The sequence below is a fragment of the Equus przewalskii genome, chromosome 7 (genome assembly GCF_037783145.1).
Source record: "Equus przewalskii isolate Varuska chromosome 7, EquPr2, whole genome shotgun sequence".
Classification (NCBI taxonomy): Eukaryota; Metazoa; Chordata; class Mammalia; order Perissodactyla; family Equidae; genus Equus; species Equus przewalskii.
In genome coordinates, this window is record NC_091837.1 from 10,865,027 (window position 1) to 10,890,476 (window position 25,450).

The 25,450-nt window shown below is 54.1% G+C and overlaps 1 protein-coding gene and 1 long non-coding RNA gene across 5 annotated transcripts in view; one reads left to right on the forward strand and one right to left on the reverse strand.

The window, feature by feature from the left end:
* Window positions 1-710: 710 nt before the first annotated feature.
* Window positions 711-2,236, reverse strand: LOC139084429 (uncharacterized). Its single transcript, XR_011541779.1, has 3 exons — window positions 2,020-2,236; window positions 1,144-1,512; window positions 711-848 (listed from the first exon to the last, which is right to left on the reverse strand). It is a non-coding gene; the product is annotated as an uncharacterized lncRNA (long non-coding RNA).
* The window catches only part of TPST2 (tyrosylprotein sulfotransferase 2), a 55,007-nt gene continuing 30,737 nt past the window's right edge, over window positions 1,181-25,450 (forward strand). The window contains exon 1 of one of the 4 annotated variants that reach the window (XM_070626938.1): window positions 1,181-1,572. In XM_070626938.1, the coding sequence (XP_070483039.1) occupies window positions 1,469-1,572 (104 nt within the window). In that variant the 5' untranslated portion in view covers window positions 1,181-1,468. Of the gene's footprint in view, window positions 1,573-4,556; window positions 4,666-4,904; window positions 5,018-25,450 lie in introns of those variants that run through there. The other 3 variants (XM_070626942.1, XM_070626943.1, XM_070626940.1) reach the window with 3 other exon arrangements.

Here is a 25,450-nt window from a genome sequence, read left to right on the forward strand (position 1 = left end):
TTAAGACACCGCCTCACTTAGAAGGTCTTACCCTCTGGAGTAGGTCCCCTCCCTTTTCCTCCCACCCAGCTCTCCCAATCTCCACCCTCCCGTGTGACCAGCATCTTGGGTTAGAAGACAGGTTGTTCTGTCTTGGACTACAGACAGGATTCCTGTGCAGCAGTCAGGGGATGTAGGTCCCAGCCCTGCTCTACTCTTAGAAGCTACCAAGCGTTGGGCAAATCGCTTCCATTCCCTGGGACTCGTTCTCTCCGTCTGGCAAACGGCAGCCCAAATGTTAGCCAGCCTCAAGATTCTGACGCTGGAATTCTAGGGGTCCAAAGTTCCATGATTCTCCGAGATTCTGTAATGTGTCTCTAAGCCCCCGTGATTCTCTGATTCCCAAGTCAAGCTTCTCAGACCCCCATCCTCAGTTTCTAAGGTCGCAGAGGACAGCTCTGAAATTCTGCTGAAGTGGGGTCAAGCCTTCCAATCACACGAGCCACACGAACCCAACTTTCCTATTTCCTCAGCCTCAGACCTCACAGATGGCGAGACGCACCACAATTTTATGATCCGAGAAACAAAAAGAGAAATACCATCCGTTCAAATACAACACAGCTGCTTTCTCGTCCCTTAGAGTTTTTATTTCACATGTATTGAAAGAACCATTTTGGACTTATTTAGACATAATCGTTTTTTTTTTTTCAGTGTATCAATCTTGTGAGTATCACAAAAAGAAAACATAATAGAAATTCATCTATTCTAAATTCATCTATTCATCTAAAACTTCTTTGCATTCCGGGTCTTGATCTTTCAGATCACTTTCAACTCAAAGTTGTTGATGTCCTTCTTTTCTCACAGGTGTTCTATGAAAAAAACATGCATATTAGCATTGCTGAAACATGACATATACACTTGGCAAAACTAACCAAGAAAAACTGGAAGAAAATAACAAAGTAGTTATTTTGTATTTATTTGTTTTATCAATGCAGTTATTTCACTTTCACTGACATATTTATGGCTAAACAAAACACACTGTAACAAAAAACAGAGAACAAATGAAAATTACAAGCATAAATACATAACAAAGCTAAAAAGAAACAAGTGAAAGAAGAGAACACATCAAAAGGCCGGAGTGAGTGTGACATAAGAGTTACAAACCTGTTGCTCCTTCGGTGGGTCCTCGTTCCAACACGCCTCTCGAAATCTGAGCATCTCCCCACCTGGAACAGACTTTCAGAGCTTAAAGATAAGCGACTTTTTTTGCCTCGAAACTGAAACTTCGAGTTTCGACTCATCAGGTGTTCGACAGAAGAAATGCTGATGGGTACTATGCTGGAGGCGACCAGTGGGGCTGGACTTGACCAGGTGGCCATGGTGCCCGCAGCCTTCGTGGGGGCTTCTCGGCACTGGTGCTGACTCTGCCTGAGTTTTGCCCTAAAGCCTGGCTTCAGAACCCAAGGCCCAGGCAAGCTGGGACCCCACCATGTTTCAACGCTTGATCCCAGCTCGTGAATCTGAGGAGCAGACCTTTGGGAAGACAAAGCACCTTAGTGATGGAGCATCATCTCCCGTGCATGGCAACAGGAGGTAACCTACAATCTTTTGGGCATCGGGGCATGGACCCAACATCTGAAGTGTGTGTGCGAGGGCCAGGGTGGGGGCAGGAGGACCACCCAGAGGTGTGATCCCTTTTGTGCCAGCACCAGATGCTCATGGACACATAGCAATTGAGTTTCTGGAAAAGGGCACAATGCCAGGGTGCCTGGAGGAGGTTCTAGAGAGGGGAGCATCTCTTTAGAGCCACGTTGCCATGACAGCCAGTCACCTGGATCAGATGCCCAAGATCAGAGCGCTTTGTGAAGCCTGGGAGGCCAGCTAGGAAATGTAACCCCATACCCTTCCAGCAGGAGAAGGGAACCCACCCTCTCTCCTAGCTCCCTGCCCACTGCTGGACCACCTCCTTGCACCACTGGACTGGGTTTACACCTCAGCTCTGACGTTTACTAGCTGTTGCCTTTGGTCAAGTCAAATTACCTGACGAGGCCTCTGTTTCCTCATGTGTAAAATGGGAATAATGATCATCAAATCTCTGAAGGTTGTTGGCAGGAGTAAATGGTCAGCTAGAATATAATTCTTATGAGGCGCTTAGAGCATCGCAAACACCTGAATCATCATCAGTGTCATCTTCTCGAATGTCAGAGCTGCAAAGTGTTTTAGAATCAATGTCTTTGTCACCATATTTACTCTCCCTGTTTTCAACAAATATTGACTGAGGACCTCCTAAGTGCCAGGCTTTGTCCAGATGCCGGGGAGACAGGTTGGGGGAGAAGACAGAGGAAGCTTCTGCCATGGTTGTTCACACACTGGAGGAGCAGACAGGGATGAGCTCTTTCATCTGCCTTCAAAGTCGCATCAAATTCCTGGGTTGCATGGTCCGGTGCCCATCCCATCAGGAAATCCTGGGGGGTAGGTAGGCTTCCTCAAGGAGGGAACAGCCAGCTTGAGACCTGAAGGGGTTCACTGAGTCGAAGGGTTGAGAAGAGAAAGCCCAGGGGCTGCCCCAGTGGTGTAGTGGGGAGGGTTGTGTGCTTCACTTTGGCGGCCTGGGGTTTGCTGGTTTGGATCCCAGGCATGGACCTATACGCTGCTCATCAAGCCATGCTGTGGCAGCGTCCCACATACAAAACAGGGGAAGACTGCCAAAGATGTTAGCTTAGCGACAATCTTCCTCAAGCAAAAGGAGGAAGATTCGCAACAGGTGTTAGCTCAGGGCCAATCTTCCTCACCAAAAAAAAAAAACCAAAACAGAGAGAGAAGAGAAGGCCCAATCTAGAAACCAGAACGTCATCATTCTGGTCCCTTTCTCTAGCGCCACCACTGAGATCTGTCGATTCCGTCTTCCCAACGTCTCTGGAAGCTGAACACTCCCTCCACGCCCCCAGCCCAACGCTGGGTTGGCCACCTCCCGGGGAGTGTTTTAACAGCCTCCAAACCAGTCTTCCTGCCTCTCCTCCTCCACGCAGCAGCCAGAAGGCTCTTTGCAGAAAGCAGAGCTAACCATATCCTTCCCCTTCTGAAGACCTTTACGTCCCTCCATCGCTGCGAGACGAAGTCCTGACTCCTCCCCACAGCCCACGAAGCCCGGGGCCTCCAGCCCCTGCAGACCCCCTGCCTCCTCTCACCCCTCCCCTCGCACCCTGGCTGCTGCACACTTCATGCAAGGCCCCACGACAAACGTCCTTCCTGCCGGACCTTTGCACCTGTGGGGCCCTGTGACTGGCCCACTCTTCTGTGAACCCACAACCATGCTTCCGGCCTCGGTGTAAACATACAGTATAACCCCCCACCCCGGCCCTCCCTCCCTGGGCCAGGTCAATCCCTGTGCTCTCAGCTCCCCAGTGATTGTTGGGGAGTCCTGCCTCCCCCACTTGGATGCCGGGCCATCATCCCTCTCTTACCTGCTGACCCCCAGTGCCCAGCACAGGGCGCTCAGGAAATCCGGTTGCTAGAATGTTCTTAAACATGTGGTCCATTCAGCTCTCTTCCTTTGATCTCCATTTCTCCACCCATAAAGGGACGTTATAAACACGCAGCAGGGTTCCTGCAGTTACAAAGCCTCTAATACGGGCACAGTAAACACTAGACAACATGGTTCTATTGTTTCCAGACCAGGAACAGCTGGCTCCCCAGAGGCAGGGGGTTTCATTTTGTCAGTTCCAGCACTTTCCGCCACGTAGTGGACCTGTGACTGAATTAATGAATGAGTTATGAAGAACTCATGGCTGGCCATGGGCTAATGACAGTGCTTAAGATCTGTGCGCCTCAATTTCCTTATCTGTAAAATGAAGATGATAAAAGACTTATTGCAAGGTTATTAAAGGTTTAAATGTGTGAATATAAAGTGTTTAGAGCAACACTTGGCACTTAGCAGGGAAATATATATATACGAAATGTTTGCTGTTATGGTTGTAACTATCCCAGAAATTTATTTTAAACAGGTAATATATACAGACAGTAAAAAAAAATTCAAATAGAACAAAGAAGGAAAGTTCACAGTGAAAAGCCTGCATTCCTTCCCCCTTTTCCTTCAGTGCATATGCATATAACACATAGACAGATTTATTATATTGTACCCATTTTACAGATGGAGAAACAGAGGCACAGAGAGGTGAAATCTCTTAGACTGAGCTGAGATCCACCAGCCTGGAGTTTTATTTTATTCCTGTATATCAGGGTTTCCCAACCTCAGCACAACTGACGTTAGGCTGGATGGTTCTTTGCTGGGCAGGGAGGGGGCTGTCCTGTACACAGTAGGATGTTTAGCAGCATCCCACGTCTCTAGCAACCAGATGCCAGTAGGACACTCCCCACCTCCAAATCGTGACAACCAAAAATGTCTTCAGGCATTGCCAAATATCCCTGGGGGAGGAGGGGCGGAGGTAGGCCAAGGGCAAAATCGCCCCTTCCTTGAGGACCCTGGACGCCTATGAATATGTATGCAGCCCCTCCCTCTTTGTTCTTTTACACAACGCTGGCATAAATACGCCCCGCCCAGGGGCTGGTTTGCTTCTCTTACACCGCTTCTTGGCGATCGTTCCACCCACTGCTTATCGACAGAAGGGAAGCTCTCTTAAACAGAGCCGCCCAGGGAGGAAAAGGGGTGAGCCGCCCGTCCTGGGGGTAAGCCAGCCCGCGGAGCAGGACTTCCTGGGCGGGGTCGGCTCCGGGCACCGCCCCTCGTCCCCGCGCGGCCGGGAGGCGGGCCTGGAGGGTGGGGGGCGTGGCCAGGAGCAGGCCTGGGGGCGGGGGCCGGCCCGGGGGACGGAGGGCGTGGCCAGGAGCGGGCCCGGGGGGCAGGGGGCGTGGCCAGGAGCGGGCCCAGGGGGTGGTGGGCGGGAGACGGGGGCGGGCCCGGGGGCGGGGCCGCGTCCCGGCCGGCCCGCGTGACGTCACGGCGCGGCCCCTCCCCCGGCCGGGGCGGCTGGCGAGCGGGATCGCCGGGCGCGCGGCCGCCTCGCCGTGCCTCCGCACGGTAGGTGCCCGGGGGCGCGGGGCCGGGCTGCGGCGCCGGCGGGGGGCGCCTGCGGGGCGGCCTGCGGCTCCGGGGGGTCTGGGCGCGCGTGGCGTCCCCCCGGCCCGGCGCGGCCGCTCGGGCTCCGGCGCTGGGAGCGGGCAGGGAGACGGCGCGCGCGGGCGGTCCGGGGACCCGCGCGCTTTCCGCGGGTGCGGCGGAGACCCGGCCCGGTGGCCGCGCTTTCCGCACGGGACCCTGCGGCCGGGAGGAACCCAGCGTCTGTGCGTGTGTGTGGCGGGGCGGGGGAGGCGGCTTGTCATCCCGATCGGAGCCCCCGAGCCCTCCCCGGCCCGCGGGGACCCCCAGGCGGGCGCCGGGACGCGCGGGGGGCGCGTGGAAGTTAACTTGCAGCCGCCGTGGAGTTGCGAGGCGGATCCGAAGTGGAGGCACTGGGGGAGGGAAATCGCTGGCTGGGGAGGGGGGCGCCGAGAGCGTGGAGGAAGGGGAGCCCTGGTGAGCTTGGGGGTCATCCGCGAGGAGGGGGCGACATTTGGCTAGAGGATCCCGTGAACCCGGCGACCTCCCCCTCTCAATGAGAGCTGGACAGGAGGTGCCTCATAAACTGCGACTGGGAGTGGCAGCAAAGCATAGGGGGCATGGTCGCTGGGCTGGGCACGCCTGACCTGGCACGGTCCTTGTTATGTGGAACAGAGGTCCAGGGCTAGCTTTCCCACCCAGAGGCCGGCCCCTCTGGAGGAAGGGTGGGAACCCTCTGATTCAGTCCAGTCGTTAGAACACATCGTGCCTTTCCCCTTTTTACAGATGGGGAAACTGAGGCTCAGAGAGGCCACATGCCCATGGCCCTTCTCACAGCTAGGATTGGCAGAGTCAAAACTCACCCTCAGGCCTCCTGACTTCATGTGTCCTGTAGGGGAGTTGGGGAAGGGGCTGGCGAACTCCTACTCATCCTTCAGACGCCTCCTCCAGCAGCACCCCTTCTGGAAGCCTCTTTTGGTGCTCCTGAGGTGGTATTGTGTGCTTCCTGTTTTGAGCCCCGCAGAGGTAGCTGGCCTTTTCCCTCACTTACCAGCCTCCTTGCAGGTCTGTCTCCCACAGTGGGCTGTGGACCCCTCTCCCCATACCCCATCTTGTGTCATTTCATTCAGCCGGGTAGGCTGATGGTGAGGCCACACTCCTGGGTTTGGACAGATCAAGGTGTGACTCACTCTGGTTTAGCGGTGATGTGCCCCGGGCGAGTCATTCCCCCCCACCCAGCCTCAGTTTCCATGACTGTAAAATTGAGTTCACTGCATCATTTGTGAACCGCTTTACCCCATTGAACCCTCACTGTCCTGTTATTTACTTAATATACATTTATATCACCTTATTTTTTTAAAACCTCATGTAATCTGTTTTAGAGCAGCTTTATTGAGATATAATTCATATACCATACAATTCCTCCTTTTAAAGTATTCAGTTCGGTGGTTTTTAGGATATTCAGAGTTGTGCAACCATCCCCACTAATTCTAAAACATTTTCATCATCCAGAAAGAAACCCTTGACCCTTCAGCAGTCACTCCTGAATCCTGTCTTCCCCAGCCCCCTGGCAACCGCTAATCTACTTTATGTCTCTGTGGATTGGCTTATGCTGGACATTTCATGTAAATGCAATCACGCACTATGCGTCCTTTTGTGACTGGTACTTTTCACTTAGAATAATGTTTCCAACGTTCATCCACGTGGTAGCACGTATCAGTCCTTCCTTTATTTTCTAGAATGGCGTTACTTTTTATGGCTGTATAATATTCCATTGTTATGGATAGACCACATTTTATTTATCATTTATCCATGATGGACATTTGGGTTATTTCCAATTTTCGGCTCTTATGAATAATGCTGCTATGAACATTTGTGTACAAGTCTTTGTGTGGACTTATGTTTTCCATTCTCCCAGGTATATCCCCAGGAGTGGAATTGCTAGAGAATATGGTAATTCTCTGTTTAACCTTTTGAAGAACTGTCAAATCGTTTTCCAAAGCAGCTGCACCATTTTACATTCCCGCCAGAGCGGATAAGAGTTCCAATAATCTTAAATAAATTTAGTCTCCTCTTAAGCATTTCTGATCTTTGAAATCACTGGCTTTGATGTGCAAGTTATAGATTATTTTCTAACACAAATGAAATTAAGTGCCCCGTTAGCAGAATAAGGAGTATCCTGCGTGTCACCAGGAACATCTCTGGGACCATCAGGGAGGGAAACACATCGAGCCTGTAGAGGGGTCATGTTCCTCCTCTAACAGTGACAGATATTTGCTGAGGGCGTACTGCCAGGCCCTGAAGGTGAGCTCCCTTGGGGGCCACATGAGGGGCCTGAGGGAGCCACTGCGTGTTTCAAGAGATGCCACCCCCGGGCCCGAGACCGGCAGTCTTGCATTACAAATGCCCCATCTGTGACCAGACATCCCTTCCGTCCTCCTGGGCATCATTCTCGCACCGGAACCCCAAAGTTTCTTGAAGGTCATCCGTTCTTCCTGAGGTTGAACTTGTGTTCTGTGGACTCAGGAACCCAAGCCAGCAGCCGCCTGTCTGTGTGTTCTGGGGTCTCCCCTGGGCAGATGCTGTTTGAGAGGGGTGTTGAGACCCTGCCTTCTGGGGGCTCTCTCCAGCCTCTCCTGCTGTTGTTCATTTGTTTAGACGGTCCCTTCCTTTCCCTTTTAACATCTTGAATTCTTGTGCACGAGGAAGGCAGCCTGAAATGGAAACAGGGTTGAGGTTAGAGGAGGGACTGCCCCGTTCTGGGCCTCAGTGTGCCCTGCTGGGGAATGGGCGTGGACAGAGTCAGAGCCCAGATACTCTACCACCTTGGGGTCAGGAAGGCTGTCAAAGTGTGTTATTGATGGGACTTTGTGGGTCGATTTGTAGCATGAGAGGGGGGTCAGAAGTGGCTGGTGATTTGAAAGCCTGGGTGTGGCCTGGGTGGCTCTGATTTGCCGTGTGGCGTCTTGGCAGCTGGTCTGGGTGGCAGCAGCTGCTGGCCTCCCCACTGCCCGCCTATTCCTGGACCCACAAGGCCCCCTTGCTCTCTGCCCCCACACAGCCACCCATCTGGGGCCGCTCCAGAGAAGGTTCCGGGATGCCTGTCCCCTCCCACGCCCCTTCTTGGGTCTCCTCGGCCCTGGGCTGCGGCCTGAGGAGGATTCGTGGCAATGATTCATTCAGAGCAGCAGCCCAAGAGCTGAGCCGGTCCCCAGGAATGGCAGGGAAGGACCACAGAGAGCAGCCCACGTGCCCTGGGGAGCTGCTGGGGCTGCCGTGCAGGGAGGAGCTTCGTGTTATCCAGCTGCTCAGATGGCAGCGGGCAGCAAGGAGGGGAGGCCGCCCATCTGCCAAGTGAACTGTTGCATCAACCAGACTTTTGACCCCAGGCCGCTGTGCCCAGGGGCGGGCTGGTGGCCAGAAAGGGGCTCGGGCCCGTGTTGGAATCTGCCTCCCCACGCGTCAGGTTTCTCAGCTGCAGAAAAGAGGCACAAATCGGACCTGCGTCCTGGTGTTGTCGGACGGGAGGGGATGGGGTCAAGTGTTCTCCCTGGTACAAGGCAAAACGGGAGGCCCCGGAGTCTGGCAGGTTCTTGGGAATCTTGAGCAGGTCTGTTTGTGAGCCTCAGCTTGCCCAGCTGTCAACAGGCGATAATTATGCAAATAACTAATATCAACAAAGCTCACCAGGTGCCAGCCAGTGATCTAGGCCCTTTGTGTACTGTAACTCATCAGTTCTCCCAGCAGCCCTATGAGAGGAACATGCCTGGGCACAGAGAGGTGGAGTAATTTGCACAGGGTCACCCAGCTAGGAAGGTGGGAGAGACAGGATTTGAATCCAGAGTCTGCGCTCTTAATTATGGTCTTACTTCGTCTCGATACCCTCTTTTAATGCCCAGCACATTGAAAACACTCGGAAAATGTTATTATTGTTCTATTATTATAAAATTATTATTTATTATTAATAAACGTTTATCCCTTTCTCTACCCCTTTGCCTACACTCATTCCTAGAGGTGGACAGAACAAACAGGGCTCTTGGCTTGTGAAGTCTAGATTCCTACCCTATGTACCCCACGCCCCCCACGCCCCCCACGCCCCCCACGCCCCCCACTCTCAGGAGCAGTTGGGGATGGGCACGAGCTTGGAGGCAGCTGCGTCCCAACTCTGCCTCCAAATCGCTCTGTGACATTGGGCCAGGTGCTCCCTCTCTCTGAGACTCAGTACCCCCCCCCCCCCCCCCCCCCGTGAAATAGGCAGCTGCCCTGGGAAATGAGCTGCCAGTTGCTGGCTTTCGATGCCTTCGACCCACAGGATGGTTTTTCTTTAGTCCCTGGGGTGTTTTATTTTAAACCGAGCTAACATTCAAATATTTTTAGAGAATCACTCCAATTTCTCACTTCTTTTGGAAACTCAGGAGCTTGGGCCGAACTGGAGGGGTCTGAAGCTGCCCCTCTGATGGCCCGGGCTCCTCTGGTCCCTGAAGTCGCCACTGCTCCCCGTGATCATATGCATGACTTTCCTGGCCCCAAGGGCCCCCTGGCCTGTGCAGGTCTTCAGGGCTGCCTGGGTGTCACTCAAACAAGCAGTTCCATTGCTTTCAAAGCAAATTGGTTTTTTTTTTTTTTTGGAAGTTAGCCCTGAGCTAACTGCTGCCAGTCCTCCTCTTTTTGCTGAGGAAGACTGTCCCTGAGCTAACATCCATGCCCATCTTCCTCTACTTTATATGTGGGACGCCTACCACAGCATGGCTTTCCAAGCGGTGCCATATCCGCACCCTGGATCCGAACCGGCGAACCCCGGGCCGCCAAAGTGGAATGTGGGCACTTAACCACTGTGCCGCCAGGCCGGCCCCCAAAGCAAATTGTTTTTAACCACTGGTTTCGATTCTCTCCGAGAGTCCTTCTAGCTCCACTTTCCTAGGACATTGGAGGCTGTCTGAGGCCTCCTGGTGCTCTTTCTGTCCCTATAAGCCCTCAAGGCTTTAATGGGGAGCTTATCCCCATTCCACACGCTGCAGGTCGAGACCCCCTGTTTCTGGGCCCCAGGGTCTCGCCCCACCTGGTTTGAGTCCCCGCCTAACCCACAGTGAGGTATTTGGGGACAGCCAAGGTTCCTCTGCTCTGAGTACCGGCGCGTGTGTGTCTGGGTCCCAACACATCTCCACCGGCCCAGCTGCTGGGACACCATCCCCTACCCTTTCTCTGTCCTCACAAGGTACCGGGGGGGGCATCTGTTATTGACCACCCCATTTCCCAGAAAGTGAGACAGTTGAGGCCCTTCTCTGAGGTCACACGGGCCTGATGCACCAGCAGTCGAACCCAGATTTGCCTAGTCCACAGGCTGCCGGTGGGAGTCATCCATCCGTCCCATCTCTGCACAGAAGTCCCCTGAGTGATGCCCTCTACTGTGTCTGTGGTCACTGCCGCGTCCCCCGCACCTGCCACTGGGCCTGGGTCATCCTAGGTGCTCTGTACCTACTTGCAGAATAAGGCCATGTGGCAAGTTTCCAGCTAGATGCTGGGGTGTAGGATTGGAAGGCGCCAGGTCCCCGTTTTCCTGGAGTTTACCATCTAGGGAGGTGTCAAACGAGAGTAAACCACATCTCAGACTCGAGGGCCGAACTAGCAAGTTGGGTGCAGCACGTCTCGAACTTGAACGCTTACACGGATCCCCTGGGGATCCTGCCCAAGTGCAGATTCTGGTTCAGCAGGTTTAGGGCAGGGCCGTCCAACCAGCTCCCAGGGGATTCCAGTGCTGCTTCTCTGAAGATCACACTGGGAGGGCCTGGATCAGAGGTCAGCCAACTACAGCCCGGGGGCCAAGTTCGGCCCTCCGCTTGTTGTTGTCAATAAAGTTTTATTGGAACGCAGCCATGCTCACTGAATTACGCGTTGTCTGGCTGCTTCTGTGCTACAGGGGTCGAGTTGAGTAGTTCCAACAGAGACCAGGTGGCCACAAAACGGAGCATATTTGTTCTTGGGCCCTTTATGCAAAGTCTGGCAACCCCTGATCTAATCATCTCCTGGGTCCCTTCGAGCTGTGATATTCTGTGGTTTGGTGAGTGTAAGGTGGTAATAAAAATAATGGTCACTGTATTTGAGTGCCTACTGAGGTCTTTACTTGTTTTTCTTAGCTCGACTCTATCCTAGGTGACACTATTGTCTCCATTTTAGAGGAGAGAAAACTGAGGCTCGTAGGGGCTGAGTCACCGGTCCAGAGTCTGTGGGCCAGGGAGTGGGTGAGGCCCATCAGAGCCAGGTCATCTCCTTCTTGTCGCACAGGAGCTCCTGCCTGGGACCTTTCCACAGAGCACAGAGAGGGGTTTGTTTTGATTTCAGCCTGTCCGAGGGCACTTGAGTGCCTTCCTCTCTTTGTTTGTCTGTTCTCTCATTTAGTCCACAAATATCCACGCAGCCTGCGCTGGGAGCGGGGGCCCGTATTGAATTCCAAGAGGATGCGGGGAATGCCCAGCGCTGCGCATTCCAGGGGAGGGGGCAGCGAGCTAGAGAGCCACCCAGGGTGCTGAGCACTTTGGGGGACACTGGCACAGCGAGGCAGTCAAGGAGGGCCTCCTGGAGGAGGTGTGTACCAATTGTACCCATAGGAGTTAGCTGGGTAGAGGAGGGCAGGAAAGGATTTCCAGGGGGAGGGAACCACAGGCACAACAGTTTGGAGGTGTGGGCCGCTGTGGCCTCGCAGGTGTGGTGTAGTTAATGGCAGAGACTCTGGAATGTGTGTGTGTTGGGGGTGGGAGGTGGGTGGGAAGGTTGGAGGTCAGCCGGAGTGCCTCGTCAGGGAACCTGGGTTTCACCTGGAGAATTTCACAGTTTCCCTCCCCGGGGCTGCCTCTGATGACTTCCAGGAGAAAGTCCCCACTTGGTGCTTTCACCAAGAACGGGATGTTCCTCCCTCTGCAGACGCCCGTTGTTTCCCAGGAGCAGAGCCATGCGGGCTCCCCAGGCTCCTCTTCGCTGGCAGCCTCCAGCCAGGGGCGTCGGGATTGCTTTCTCTGCATCTAGTTTTGCAGTTACTTTTTAATTAAGGCGTGTTTTTCCTCAGAGCCAGTGGGTTCTAGTTTCCTTTGGAAATGTTTTAACAATATTGAATCCATTAACAGGAATATTCAAGGGGTGAGAGGAAAGGGCGTTCTGGGGGTAGCTGAGGGTCCCGAAGACGGTCCTCAGAGGTGGAAATTTGGGGACAGGAGGGGGGTGCTTGGAGGGGGCCAGGCCAGCACTGAGCTTGCTCCTAATGTCCTACTCCTTTTCTGGAGCCCCAGGAGCCTTGACGGAGGGGCAGGCGGTGGCTGCCAGAGATGGGCTCCTGCTCCCCAACTCGCTCCTCTGTGTGTCTGTCTTGGTCTCTGTTTTTTGTCGCTCACTGTCTCCCTCTGTCTGTCTCTCTCCCCTCCTCTCTCTCTCTCATTGTTTCTGTCTCTCCCTTAGCCTGCTCTCTCCCATCTCTTTCTCCTCATCTCTGTCTCCCTCATCTCTGTGTCTCCCATCTCTATCTCTCTCCTGCATCTCTGTCTCTCCCCATTTCTGCCTCCCTCATCTCTGTCTCCCCATCTCGGTCTCTCCCCATCTCTGTCTCTCCTCATCTCTGTCTCTCCCCATCTCTGTCTCCCTCATCTCTGTCTCCCCATCTCGGTCTCTCCCCATCTCGGTCTCTCCCTGTGTCTGTCTCTCCCCGTGTCTGTCTCTCCCCCATCTCTGACTCTCTCGTCTGTCTCTGTCTGTCTCCTCCCTCCCCCACCGCACTACTTCCCTTTCCTCCCCACGCCCCCTCCGAGCACATCAGCCAGCCCAGCTCTTCCCTTCTCATTAGAAGCTCTCCGTGCCACTTCCTTTGGCTGTGAGTGACATCCTGCCTCAGAACCATCCCAAGCCCAGAGGAGCCCAGAGCTCAGCCAAGCACCCTGTGGAGGCGTGGAGGAGGTGCCTGCCACCTCCCCTGGGGAGAGATGGAGGCCACACTGTGGGTGTCCAGGGTTCTGAATCCACCCACGCCCACGCCCACGGCCCCTCACCCCGCGCACCGGCCCAGGGCTGTGAGGGAGGAAGAGGAAGCTGGGAGTTGGCCCCGAGAGGGCAGAATGCAGCTTTGGGTTTGATTCAGTGTGGGGCGCTCAGCTGGCTCCCTGCTGTCCCCTGGGCGGGGCTGTTGGTTACCGCCCTACTAGGTGGCTGTGTGGGCCTGCACATCATTGCCGCTGCCATTTCTCGGTGTGCTCATTGCTCCCCCGCAGCACACAGTAGGCCAGCAGTACATGTTTGCTGGCTAAGAGCTTTGGGGAGAATGGCAAGACTGGAGATTGAGTCCAGCCTCTTCCTTTCAAGATGGGGAGACTGAGGCCCAGAGAGTCCAGGCGGCTTGCTCAGGACCACACAGACCGTTTGGGAGCTCCGGCTGGGTCTGCGTGCCCCTGCCCGGAAGGTGGCAGTGCACGGAGCGCTCTAGCTGGTGGGTGCTCTGATGCCCCCGTGGGTGTTCTGTGAAAACAGCCTCCTGGAGGCTGAGACTCGCATGTGAGGCCAGCTCGCCCTTACCCTGCTGCTAGGGGCTCTGGGAGCGGGTCAGGTCCCTGGGGTCAGAGGTCGCTGACCTTGGAGTGGCTGGACGGTGTGTTCTCAGGCAGGGGCTGTGGCTGCACCCGCCTTGGGACCTCAGTCCTCTGCTTCTGTGCTGCGTAGGGGAGAAAGCAATTCCTCTGTGCTCGAGGTCCTTCTGGCTGGTCCAAGAATTAAATTGACGTGAGACAGAATAACAGGAGAAAATCAGGCAAAACTTAATAACATGTGTACAGGGGAGAGACCGAGGCCGCCACCTTAATTACCATCTGCAGCTCACGACAAAGGAGGGCGTTGGGGGTAGTGGTTTGGGACTTCAAAGGAGAGGAAGGCCATTCATGTGGAGACGGAAATGCAATTGTTTGATAAACAAGTGTTTGCTGGGCCATCTGTAGACAGTGTGGCTGAGACACACATTTGACCTCACAGGACCGTAATCTCAGGGTATTAGCTCCTTCCTGGGACAGGCCTTCCATCTTAAATTCTTTTAGGCATTTAGGGGGAAGGTCAAAGTTTTCTTTCGGAGTCTTTTGTTCTTAAAAATAATGAAGCCAAGGAGACACAGTTTGGGGTGGCCAGTTCTGATCCCCCACCGTTGCCTGGCCTGTCTTGCTCACAAGGAGACTGTCCTGTCACGGGGCCACCTGCGAGTTAGCTGGGAAGACCTCTAAGGAGGAGACGTGGCTCCCAGCCTCTGAAGCCTTCAGTAGAAGATGTCACTCACGGCCACTCCTTGTTGTAGCCCTTGAGGCCACACAATCTGCCCTTGCGCTTGTCTCCTGCCTCCCGTCCCCCCCCCCCCGGAGGACTCCAGTCTGACCCTCGGCGGCATCCCGGGAGGGTTTGTGCATCGCTGCCCGCTGCGCCCCACGCCCAGCATCCCCCTTCGGCAGAGCTGGGGAATCTGCATCTTCAACAGAGTCCCAGGTGGTGCTGATGCTGCTGCCCTGGGAACCCACTTTGAGAACCGCTGTAGTAGCGGTTAACCGCACACGCGTTCACGACCCTGCCCCAGCGCGAGCTCCGGCACGGACCTGCCGCCGGCTCTCAGCATCCCAGCCTCAGCATCCTCGTCTGCAAAATGGGGTGGTGGCAGCACTGTTCTCGGAGATTCCCTGTGAGGGCTCAGGGAGCGGATCCGTGTGCGGTGCCTGGCACAGCGCCCAGGCACGGAGGAAGCGCCATGTGTGTTTGCTGTTGTCACTATTATGGTTGCTGTTATTTGTGTTACTGTTATGATTTAGCCCCCTCCCCCGCCTGCCCCCAGACTGTGCTGCTTACAGCGAATCCTCTGCCTGTCCTTTCCGTCCGTCCTTTCCGGTCCAGCGTGCTGTCACACCTCCAGGGCTCTCGGCTCCAGCTCTTCCCTCCCCCCGGGACACGTCCCCCGACCCCTGCACCTGTCCCAGTGCTGCCCAGCGTTCTAGACCGCGCTCCATTCCTGCCCCACCCTCTCCACTCCCTGCCCACCCCAGCCAGCATCCAGCCCCTTCCTCCCACCTCCCTGATCATGTGACTTCTTTATTCCTCTGATAGAGCTCCCGTTTCATTCTGCCCATTATCCAGTTACTCCGCGCCCGTCTCCCGGCCTGACCCACAAGCTCCTTCAGATCCCACTTCTTGGGCTTTGCTGCCACAAAGGACGCCCCTGGGAAGGTTACCCCCAAAGTCCAGCCCTGACGTGTTTCAGGAATGCCAACCCCGTGGGCAGCCGGGGTCAGGGAAGGGCCTGCGAGGCTGTGGGGTGGACCCCGTTTGGAATATGTGATTTCCCTAATTGGTAAGCGCCTGAGATGACATCCAAAAACCCCAGGTTGAAATATGCATTTTACCCTTGAGCGCTGTGCGGCCTTTGGTAATTTTCTTAGTTATTTGTGCCCTGTGCGTCTTCCTTTTAACAGCACACTATATCACTTACATCAGTGGGTTTTTGTGAGGATTCAGTGCGGTCTCCTTTATGCAGCAAATATTGAGCACCTTCTGTGTGCCAGGCACGCAGGATCCAGCAGTGAGCAAGACAGGTCATCCCGGCCCTTGGGGAGCTCATGCTTTAGAGGAACAGTTGGGCACAGAGGGGGATATATTGGGGTTCTCCAGAGAAACAACCAATAGGATAGAGATGTTTATACAGGTAGGAGGCTGATTATAGGAATCGGCTCTCCACCTTGTGGGGGCCGAGAAGTTCCAGGATCTGCTGTCTGCAAGCCAGAGACCCAGGAAAGCTGGCGGCAGAATTCAGCTCAAATCTGAAGGCCTGAGGCCCAGGGGCGCCGATGTCCAAGGGCAGGAGAAGACAGAGTGCCAGCTCAAGCCAAAAAAGAGCAGATTCACCCTTTCTCCACCTTTTTGTTCTGTTTGGGTCCTAAAGGGACTGGATGAGGCCCACCCACGATGGGGAGGGCCGTCTGTACTCAGCCTGCCGTTCAAATGCTAACCCCTTCCGGAAACACCCTCCCAGGCATGCCCGGAGAGAACGTTTCTGGGCATCCCTGAGCCGAGGCAGGTGGACACATAAAACTGACCATCACAGAAGCACACGAATGATCGTGTCATTGTCCCAGGAGGACGTGCTGGGGAGGAGGTGGGCCGTGTGAAGCGCCCTGCACAGTCCTGCAAGTAAGAGGCCCTCAGCCGTTGGTAGCCACGATCGTTGCTATTATTGCTGTAATTATTGGAGAGAGGAGGCTGAAAGGGAAGGGCGGTGTTGTAGGAAGCAGGAGTAGGGTCACTGACAGTACAGGGAGGGGGAGGCCTTTGGTGTCGAGGTCATCATACTTGTGGCCAGTGTTTGTTGATGTTCCTGTGTGTGCAGGGCTCTGCTAAGGCCTCCTGGGTACAAATCATCTCACCCTCCAGGGAGGCACTCCATTACCCTCATTTTCAGACCAGGGAAACGGGGTGTGGATGAGGTGGGCCCCTCTGCTGGTCAAGTGGAGGAGTGGGATTCGAACCCCGGTCCTCGCCCCTCCGTCTGGGGCTGAGGGCTCCCACAGGCGAGTGATGGGCGCTGAGACTCATGGGGCTGGGCCGGCCCAGGAGGGCTGGAGTTTTGTCTTGAACCCCAGAGGTCACGGGGCATGTCCTGCTGGAGCCCCCGGGTGGTCCCCAGGTGTACAGGGTGGGGACCCTGCAGCACGTCTTCTCATCTTGGGTCCAGAGAAACCCGTGTGGCTCGAAGGCCCACAAGAGTGCGTGGGAGAGGACAGCTCCTCCCTGGTCCCCTTATTGGGGGGTCCGCCAGTGGGTGGCAGGTGCCTTGGGAGGCTGGGGTCGTGGCAAGAAGTGATGGGTGCAGCCAGACCCGTGGTTGGGAGCCCATGTTCTGGAGGGTGAGGACGCCCTGGCATGGGCTCCTTCACTGAACGCGTGTGATTACTTATGTTCAGTCGCCTATTCCCAGCTCTGCTCTTGGGGACCTTCTCCACTGAGGGCTGGGGACAGAGCCCAGACGAAGGGGGTCGTGAGGACTCTGGAGAGACCTGCATTCTCCTCTAGCGATTCGTTTCTCAGGCCGTGAGAATACCTGTGACTCGCCGGTTTCTGAGCAAAAGGTGCATCTTTTCCTTCCTGTGTGTGAGGTCACTGAAACCTCATAGTGACCCGTGAGCTGGGCACGGAGGGGTGCCCTGAGGGCATGGAAAGGTGGGGTTTTTTTGAGTTGGAATGGGAGCTGGCTTGTGCCCAGGCTGGGAGACCTCAGGCCAGCCACTTCCCCTCTCTGAGCCTCAGTTTCCTCACCTGTACAATGGGGATCAGAATCAGGACCATCTCTTGGGTTGCCAGGAAGACTGTATGTAAGGTTCTGTGGGACCTGAGGCACAGAGGTGCCCAGTAACTCGTAGCCGCAAGGATTCTGTTGTTCACCCATTTTACAGATGAGGAAACTGAGGCTCAGAGAAGTTCAGGGACTCTCCCCACAGCATTTTGCTCCCTGGCCCTATTCCTGGCTGTGTCCAGGCAAGGCTGCAGATGGACATGCTTTCCAGCAAGGCCGCAGGCCCCCTGAGAGGCCCGAACCATCTTTCTTTAGGAAAAACCCATTCACTCACTCCAGCTCTGGCCCCCTGGAGACAGTGAAGCATGAGGAGATGCCACTTCTTCCTCACGGGTTTCTCCCTTTGATTTTTTTTCCTCTTTGGTGAGGAAGATTAGCCCTGAGTTAACGTCTGTGCCCATCTTCCTCTATTTTGTATGTGGGACACCTCCACAGCGTGGCTTGATGAGTGGTGTGTGGGTCTGCACCCGGGATCTGAACCCATGAACCCCAGGCTGCCGAAGTGGAGCACATGAACTTTAACCACTATGCTGCCAGGCCGGTCCCTGTTCGATGTTTGGAGTGTTCTTGTGCTGAGCAGCTCCTGAAGCCTTAGACCTGCATCCTTGTCTGCCTGCTTCAGGAGCGAGTGCGAGCCAGGGCGTCTCCCGGCCTGGGCTGCTGCCGTTGCCCAAGAGGGAGGCAGCGGGGCAGGTGGGTGACCTGGGAGCTAGATGCCCAGGTGTGTGCTGCAAATTGTGCTCTTCACCCCCCACCCAGATCCCACCCCCCGTCCCTCACTCATGTGCCCAAAAGATCCCCAGATGACAGCTTAATGCTCAGATGAATTGCAAACAAAGCTTTAGGGGCTGGCCCGATGGTGCAGTGGTTAAGTACTCACATTCCGCTTCAGCAGCCCGGGGTTCGCCGGTTCTGATCCCGGGTGCGGACATGGCACCGCTTGGCACACCGTGCTGTGGTAGGCGTCCCACATATAAAGTAGAGGAAGATGGGCACGGATGTTAGCTGAGGGCCAGTCTTCCTCAGCAAAAAAGAGGAGGATTGGCAGCAGTTAGCTCGGGGCTAATCTTCCTCAAAAAAAAAAAAAAGATTTAGACCGGCTTATCTGGAACATTCCACCCAGCAGGCGTTTATGACTTACTAGCTTTGTTCTTGGTCAAGCTTTTCCCCCTTTTGGCCATCAACCCTCGAAACACCTCCACACCAAACCAGTGGAGGATAATGATCCAAAAGCCATAAAGGACAGTTGGGGGCGGGGGAGGGGGAAGCAGGCCAGAGGCTTTCTGAGCCAGCAGATGGGAATAGCCTGCTGACCTCTCTGTAAGGCTCTTCTCCAGGTGGGAGACTCAAGGCCTTGCCCTTGGAACAGAAGCGAGAGTGCTTAGCTGGCTCTAGTCATCACCCTGAGTCTTCAGATAAGACTTTAGAAATCAATTTTGCTTAGTTTTGTCAAAACATTTTTTTTTTTTTTTTAGTTGTATTGGGGCCTGGGAGACCACTGGAGTGGTAAGCATGCAAGTTGGAAGAAGCCTATTACGTGTCTGTATCTGGCTATGAGTAGTAGAATCCTAATTTGGAATAACTTAAGGTGAAAAATAAAGGAATGAATGGTTCAGGTAAATCGAAAGTCCAGAGGCATATTGCCTTCAGGTACAGCTGTATCCAGGTGCTCCAGTGTATCATCATACTGTCTCTTTTGTTCATGCTCTCCCCATTACTGTCTCCTCCAGGCATACCTCCTGTTAACTTAACCATCTTGGCTGTAAGAGAGCCATTTCTCTAATAATCCTTGCAAATCCTGGGATCGATCTCTGTTCACCTATCTGGAGTCTCCTGCCCGTCTATGCACATCTGTATTCTCTTCCTGGCCAGACCTCAGTTCTGGTCCTGGGCATGGGGTCAGTCCCAGCCTCGTCATAAGAACTGATGCCAGAAAACTGGAGAATGCCTTCTTGGCAGGCAGGTTGACAGATGCCCACGCTGGTGGTGGAGCAGAAATGAAAGGGCAGGGCAGGACTTTGGCCCTGGAGGAGAAGATGGGGGCTGGCACTGCTGTTGATTGAGCGTTTACTCTGCTCCCATGTGGTATTAAGGCCTCTGGGTGTATTTAGCTGCTCTCTCCCTTTCACAGATAAGAAGATGAGGCCCAGAGAGGTTAAGTGACTTGCCTAAGGTCACAAAGCTAATAGCTGGAGAATTCAGACTCAGGTCCATCTTTCTGCAAAACTCACTTTTTCAGCACTCTGATACCTGAGGACACTTACCGATCAGTGAGCTCAAACAATAAAATATGAGTGCCAGTCGGTGTGCCAGGCTCTGTGTTAAGGATGGGAATACACAGGAGAAAAATTAAGACTAGAGGGCCCCTCAGCCTGTGAGCTCCCCACAGTCAAGTGTGGGAGATGAGGGGCAGACAGCAGTTGCCGTGGAGAATGGTGAGGAGTAGGCACAGGGGGCTGTGAGACATAGCAGGTGCTGAATCTAGTCTGGATGTTCCGGGAAGGTTTCCCAGAAAAGGCAATGCTTGAATTGAGGCAATAACAAGCAGGCAAAGATAAGGTTGGGGAGAGGGTATGTAGACACCTATTAGTTGGGACTTTTGATTATCAGAGACAGAAACCCAGCTCCCATGGAATTAAGCACAAAAGTGAATGTATTGGCTCATATAACCAAAAAGTTGAGGGGTTGGGATGGCTTCAGGCGTGGCTGGATCCAGGAGCCTACCTAATATCAGGGTGTCATGTCTCCATCTCTTGGCTTCTATCTCAGCCAGGCTCCCCAGGTGGTGGCCCCACACCACCAGCCCCACAGCCTCCTTACTGAGCTCCCCAAGGGTGCTGCAAAACTCTCTAGCTGACTTTTATTGACCTAAGATGGAGTCAGCCTGGAAGGAAATGAAGCTCAGGAAATAACATGGGGAGTTCAGGTGGTCTTGTGGAGTCGAGTATTTCGTGGTTGCTGTGATGAGGGCGGGTCGGGATCATGGGGCATCCAGAAGGGGGCCCAGAGTGGGAATGCAGTAACTATTTCTGGAGCACCTACTGTGCGCCAAGCTCCACTCTAGTGGGCAGAGTGTTCCAGGCCCCCAGACAGCGACCACGGAGGACAGTCAGTCAGTCATGTGCCGTGTTGAAGGTGGTAGGGACTGGGGAAAGGGAAAAATCGTGTGGCGTCAGGAGGTCTGGAGTGCCATGTCGGTGGGGCAGGTGACAGCGTGAGCTGGGTGATCAGGAGAGAGACGCGAGCAAGCCTGGGAAGATCGAGTGGCTGTTGGGGGAAAGGGCAGCTGGGCAGCGGGGCCACTGGGGCAGCGGCCCTGAGGAGGGAGCTGCTCCGGTGTGTGACCGACAGTGGGGCCGTGGGGCTGGAAGGAAGCCAGGTGTGGCCGGGGGGGCGAGGACAGGAAGGTAAGGGCCAGGTAGAGCCTGGGGCCTGCGGGCTGGGTGGGGACTGGCTTTTCCTGAGTGACGGGGCAGCCGTGAGGGTTCAGAGTAGCAAAGGGCCGTGACCCGAGCCGTCTTCGGCCGATCGCTCCGGCTGCTCCGTGCAAATGGACTGGGGAGACGGGTGTAGCTGGGGAGCCGGTTACGCAGCCCAGAAACGAGGGGCCTGGCACCAGGGCGGGGAGAGGTGGGCGCCCAACAAGTGCCAGTGATGGGAAGCTGGGGGCAGATTCTAGCTTTTTCGTGCATGCGTGTGTGTGAAAATACACAGAACATAAAACTTACCGTCCTACATTTTTAAGTGGACAGTTCGGTGGTGTTAGGGACATCCACACTGCTGGGCAACCATCACCACCATGCGTCTCCAGCACTCTTTTCATCTTATAAAACTGAAACTGGTCCATTAACCAGCGACTCCCCATTCTCCCTCCTCCACCCTCCTGGCGCCCACCGTTATAGTTTGTCTCTGTGATTTTGACTGCCGCGGGGACCTCACAGAACTGGAATCCTCCAGTATTCGTCATTTTGTGACTGGCTTATTTGTCGTAATGTCCCCAAGGTTCATCCCTGTGGGAGCCTATTGCAGAATTTCCTTCCTTTTTAAGGGCTGAATAATATTCCACTGTGTGGACAGACCATGTTTGTTTCTCCTTTCACCTGTGATGGACACACTTGGGTTGCTTCCACCTTCTGGCGATCGTGAATAATTCTGCACTGCACGTGGGGGTGCGCATATCTCTGCAAGTCCCTGCTGTCCATTCTTTTGGGGATATATACCTGGAAATGGAATTGCTGGGTCTTACGGCAGTTCTATTTTTAATTTTTGAGGAAGCTCCATACTGTTTTCCATGGTGGCTGCACCAGTTTGCATTCCTACCAGCAGTGTAGGAGGCTTCTAGTTTCTCTGCATCCTTGCTGACACTGCCGTTTTCGTTTTTTTTTTTTTTTTTTTAAGATTTTATTTTTTTCCTTTTTCTCCCCAAAGCCCCCTGGTACCTAGTTGTGTATTCTTCGTTGTGGGTCCTTCTAGTTGTGCCATGTGGGACGCCACCTCAGCGTGGTTTGATGAGCAGTGCCATGTCCGCACTCAGGATTCGAACCAACAAAACACTGGGCTGCCTGCAGTGGAGGACGCGAACCCAACCACTCGGCCACGGGGCCAGCCCCCCATTTTCTGGTTTTTTTTTATAGGAGCCATCCTAACGTGTGTGAGGCGATATCTTATTGTTATTTTGATTTGCATTTCCTTGATGATTAGTGATGTCCTTTTCATGTGCTTATTGACCATTTATATATCTTCTTTGGAGAGAAATGTCTATTCAAGTTATTTGACGCCCCCCATTTTTTTTTTTTTTGGTGAGGAAGATTGTCCCTGAGCTAACATCTGTGCCAATCTTCCTCTATTTTGTATGTGGGACGCCACCACAGCATGGCTTGATGAGAGGTGTGTAGGTCCACATGTGGGATCCGAACCTGCGAACCCCAGGGCGCCGAAGTGGAGAGTGCAAACCCAACCGCTGCACCATCCAGCGGGCCCTGACCTTTGCCCATTTTTGAAATGGGTTGTTTGTTTTGTTGTTGTTGAGTTTTCAGAGTTCTCTCCATATGCTGGATATTAACCCCTGGTCACGTAGATGATTTGCAAATATTTTCTCCCTTTCTGTGGGTTGCCTTTTTACTCCCTGGATAATGTCTTTTGAGGCACAGATGTTTTGATTTCCATGAAGTCCAGTTTGTCTGTCTTTTCTTTTGTTACCTGTGCCTTTGGTGTCATATCCAGGAGATCACTGCATGGCTGTTTTGGAGGTGAAGTTGGCAGACTTGCTGCGGCTTGGGTTGGGGTGGAAGAGAGACGGAGAGAGGGGTCAGGGCTGTGGGCTGCCCCTGAGGCTTCTGGCCTGAGCATAATGAGCTGCCACCAACAGCGGGTAGAACGAGTTGGGGACAAAAACAGGAGATCCGCCTTACACATACTAATTTTGAGGTACCAGCTCAATGCCCAAGTGAAGGTGACAGGGAGACAGTTGACGCCCCAGTCTGACCTTGAGGAGACAGACTTGGGCTGGACGTGACAATCTGGGAGTCAGGAGCCTGCGAGAGAAGAGGAAAGCCTGGCGGGCGGGAGGGGAGATGGTGGCAGAGACGAGTGGCCGAGTATGAAACCTCTGCCACCCGTGCCAGAATGGCTGGGGTTGGCCCAGCGTAAGGAAAAAGCCTGAAAAGTTTCTCAAGCCAAGGGGGCGCGGAGCCAGAGGAGGTCCAGCAGCCGTCACCGCCTTGGCTTCCCATCAGAGGCGCCCCAGCCTGGCTGCTCCTTCCTTTATTGAGTGTGGGCTTGGCGGTGTGTGTGCCAGGACCCGGGATGTGGGTGGCACTGTCATTGGAGGCCACGGCTGAGCTCACCTTTATGGTTCCGGTGCCCGGCAGCAAGCCTGGAGCTGGGAGGGCGCCTGCCAGCGTGCGTTGATGGAATGAATGAATGGATGGTGTGTGTCCTCTGCAGCAGACGGGACCGGTTTGTGGTGGGGAGGACGCCCGGCCAGCACCACCCTTCCTCAGCTTTTACAAAGTGATTCTTGAAGACTGTTTTTAGTGAAGTCTGTCATACGGACAGAAAGCGGCCCACGTCCCGAGTGGACCCCTCGGTGGGTTTTCAGAAGACGAGTGTGCTTGTGTCACAGGTCAAGAAAAACACGTGCCAGCAGCCCCCTGGCCCCAGAGTGTCTTGTGCCCCCTTCAGGGATGGCCCCCAGCCAGGGTCTATTGCAAACGGCACCGTTGGGAACATTTGGATGTGTGCCCCTCGGTGAACAGTTAGATGCATTTCTGATGGACGTGTACTTAGTGGTGGATTTGCCGGTCATGGAGAACGTGCCTGTTCAGCTTTTGTCTCTGTTTTGCTGAACAGTTTTCCAAAGGGATTTGCCAGGTTATGCTCCCACCAGCAGAGCATGAAGGTTCTGGTTGCATCACATCCTTGTTAACACTGGTGTTTTTTTTTTTTAAAGCCGTTCAGATGTACATGGTCCATGTTGTACTTTTAATTTGCGTTTATTTCCCTGATGGACAATGAGATTGAGTACCTTTTCATATGCTTATTGACTATTTAGATAACCTCTTGGATGAAATCGCTCTTTACATTTGCCCATTTTCATCTTGGGTTGCCTGTCCTGTTCTTATTGATTTCGCAGAGCTCTTTATATATTCCGGACATCTTCTTTGATATATGTATTGCAAATACTCTACCATGTGTAGCTTCTGTTGATCAGTAAGAGGAGGAACCGGGAGTTTTGAGCCTCAGAATCATTGATTTGAACACAGGGCAAGCTCTTCGCCTGCCTGAGCCTCAGTTTCCCTCTCTAAACCCTGCAGAGTTAGCCCAGTGCTTGATGTATAACTGGAGCTGTGACTGTCATTAGTACCTTTGCTGGGATGAAAGAGCCCTGAACTAAAATATGCAAAACTGATCCTGTGGGTCTTTTCAACCTCAGTCATCCCTGTTTCTCAGGTCAGTTCTGTAAATATCTAGTAAGTGCCTACTGTATACTAATCTCTGGGCTAGGCGTTGAAAGTACAACAGTGAACAAGACCCCGTTCCTTGGAGGGGGAGGCACCGGCGTGAGTGTGGGGGGCTGTGGGAGCCCAGGGGAAGTGCTAACCAGGCTGGGGCATCACAGAAGGCTTCCTGGAGGAGGCAAGCCTCATGGTAGAGTATCCTTGGGTGAGCTGCTTCTGTTGAGGTGCAAGCTTGGGCGCCTTCTGTGTGCCAGGCGCTGGCTCCCAGCCAGGGGTGATTGTGCCTCCAGGGGACACTTGGCAATGCCCAGAGACATTTTTGGTTGTCACGACGGGGGGAGGGGGTGCAGCTAGCATCTAGCGGGTAGAGGCCAGGGACGCTGCTGAACAGCCTACAATTATCTGACCGGAACATCGACAGGGCGAGGTTGAAACCTCAAGCTGGACGGTGACAATCCCGTGTGACGGTGCATTGAGGGGGATGGGCAGAGGGGTGGGGATGTTGTCCGGGCCGCGGGCTGTGAGCGAAAGCTTCGCAGATGGAGGAGTCTGGAGCTGAGTTTTAAGGAATGAGTGGGAGTTGGCGGGAAGCGGGGACCCTCGAGGAAGGGCAGCACTCATGGGGTAGAAACTCGGGGTGTGCGCAGAGGTTTTGCTCCTTGTCTGGGACAGGCCTGGAAATGAAGCTGCGGGGGCCGTGGGGACCAGACGGTGAAGGACGCCGTCAGCCTGGGAGCCACACGCCACACGCGGCTGCTGAGCCCTTGAAACTGGCGAACGCGGCCGAGGGACTGAGTGTTTTATTTTAAGATAATTGAAGTTTAGATTTCTCAAGAGATACTCAATTCCGTTCTGGGAACATTTTTGAAGATGTGTGCAACCAGCGGGGGATGTGAATGTACGTTTTCAACTTTAAATTTGATAAACTCTAAATACGGTTCAGATATTGCCACGGAAAACTGATCGTCCAAATTACAGTGTGCTAAGAGTGGAAGATACGCCCCAGGTCTCTGAGACTCAGTATAAGGAAAGAATTAAAGAAAGTGAAGTGTCTCATTAAGGGGCCTACCCGGTGGCACAGTGGTTAAGTTTGCACGTTTCGCTTCTCGG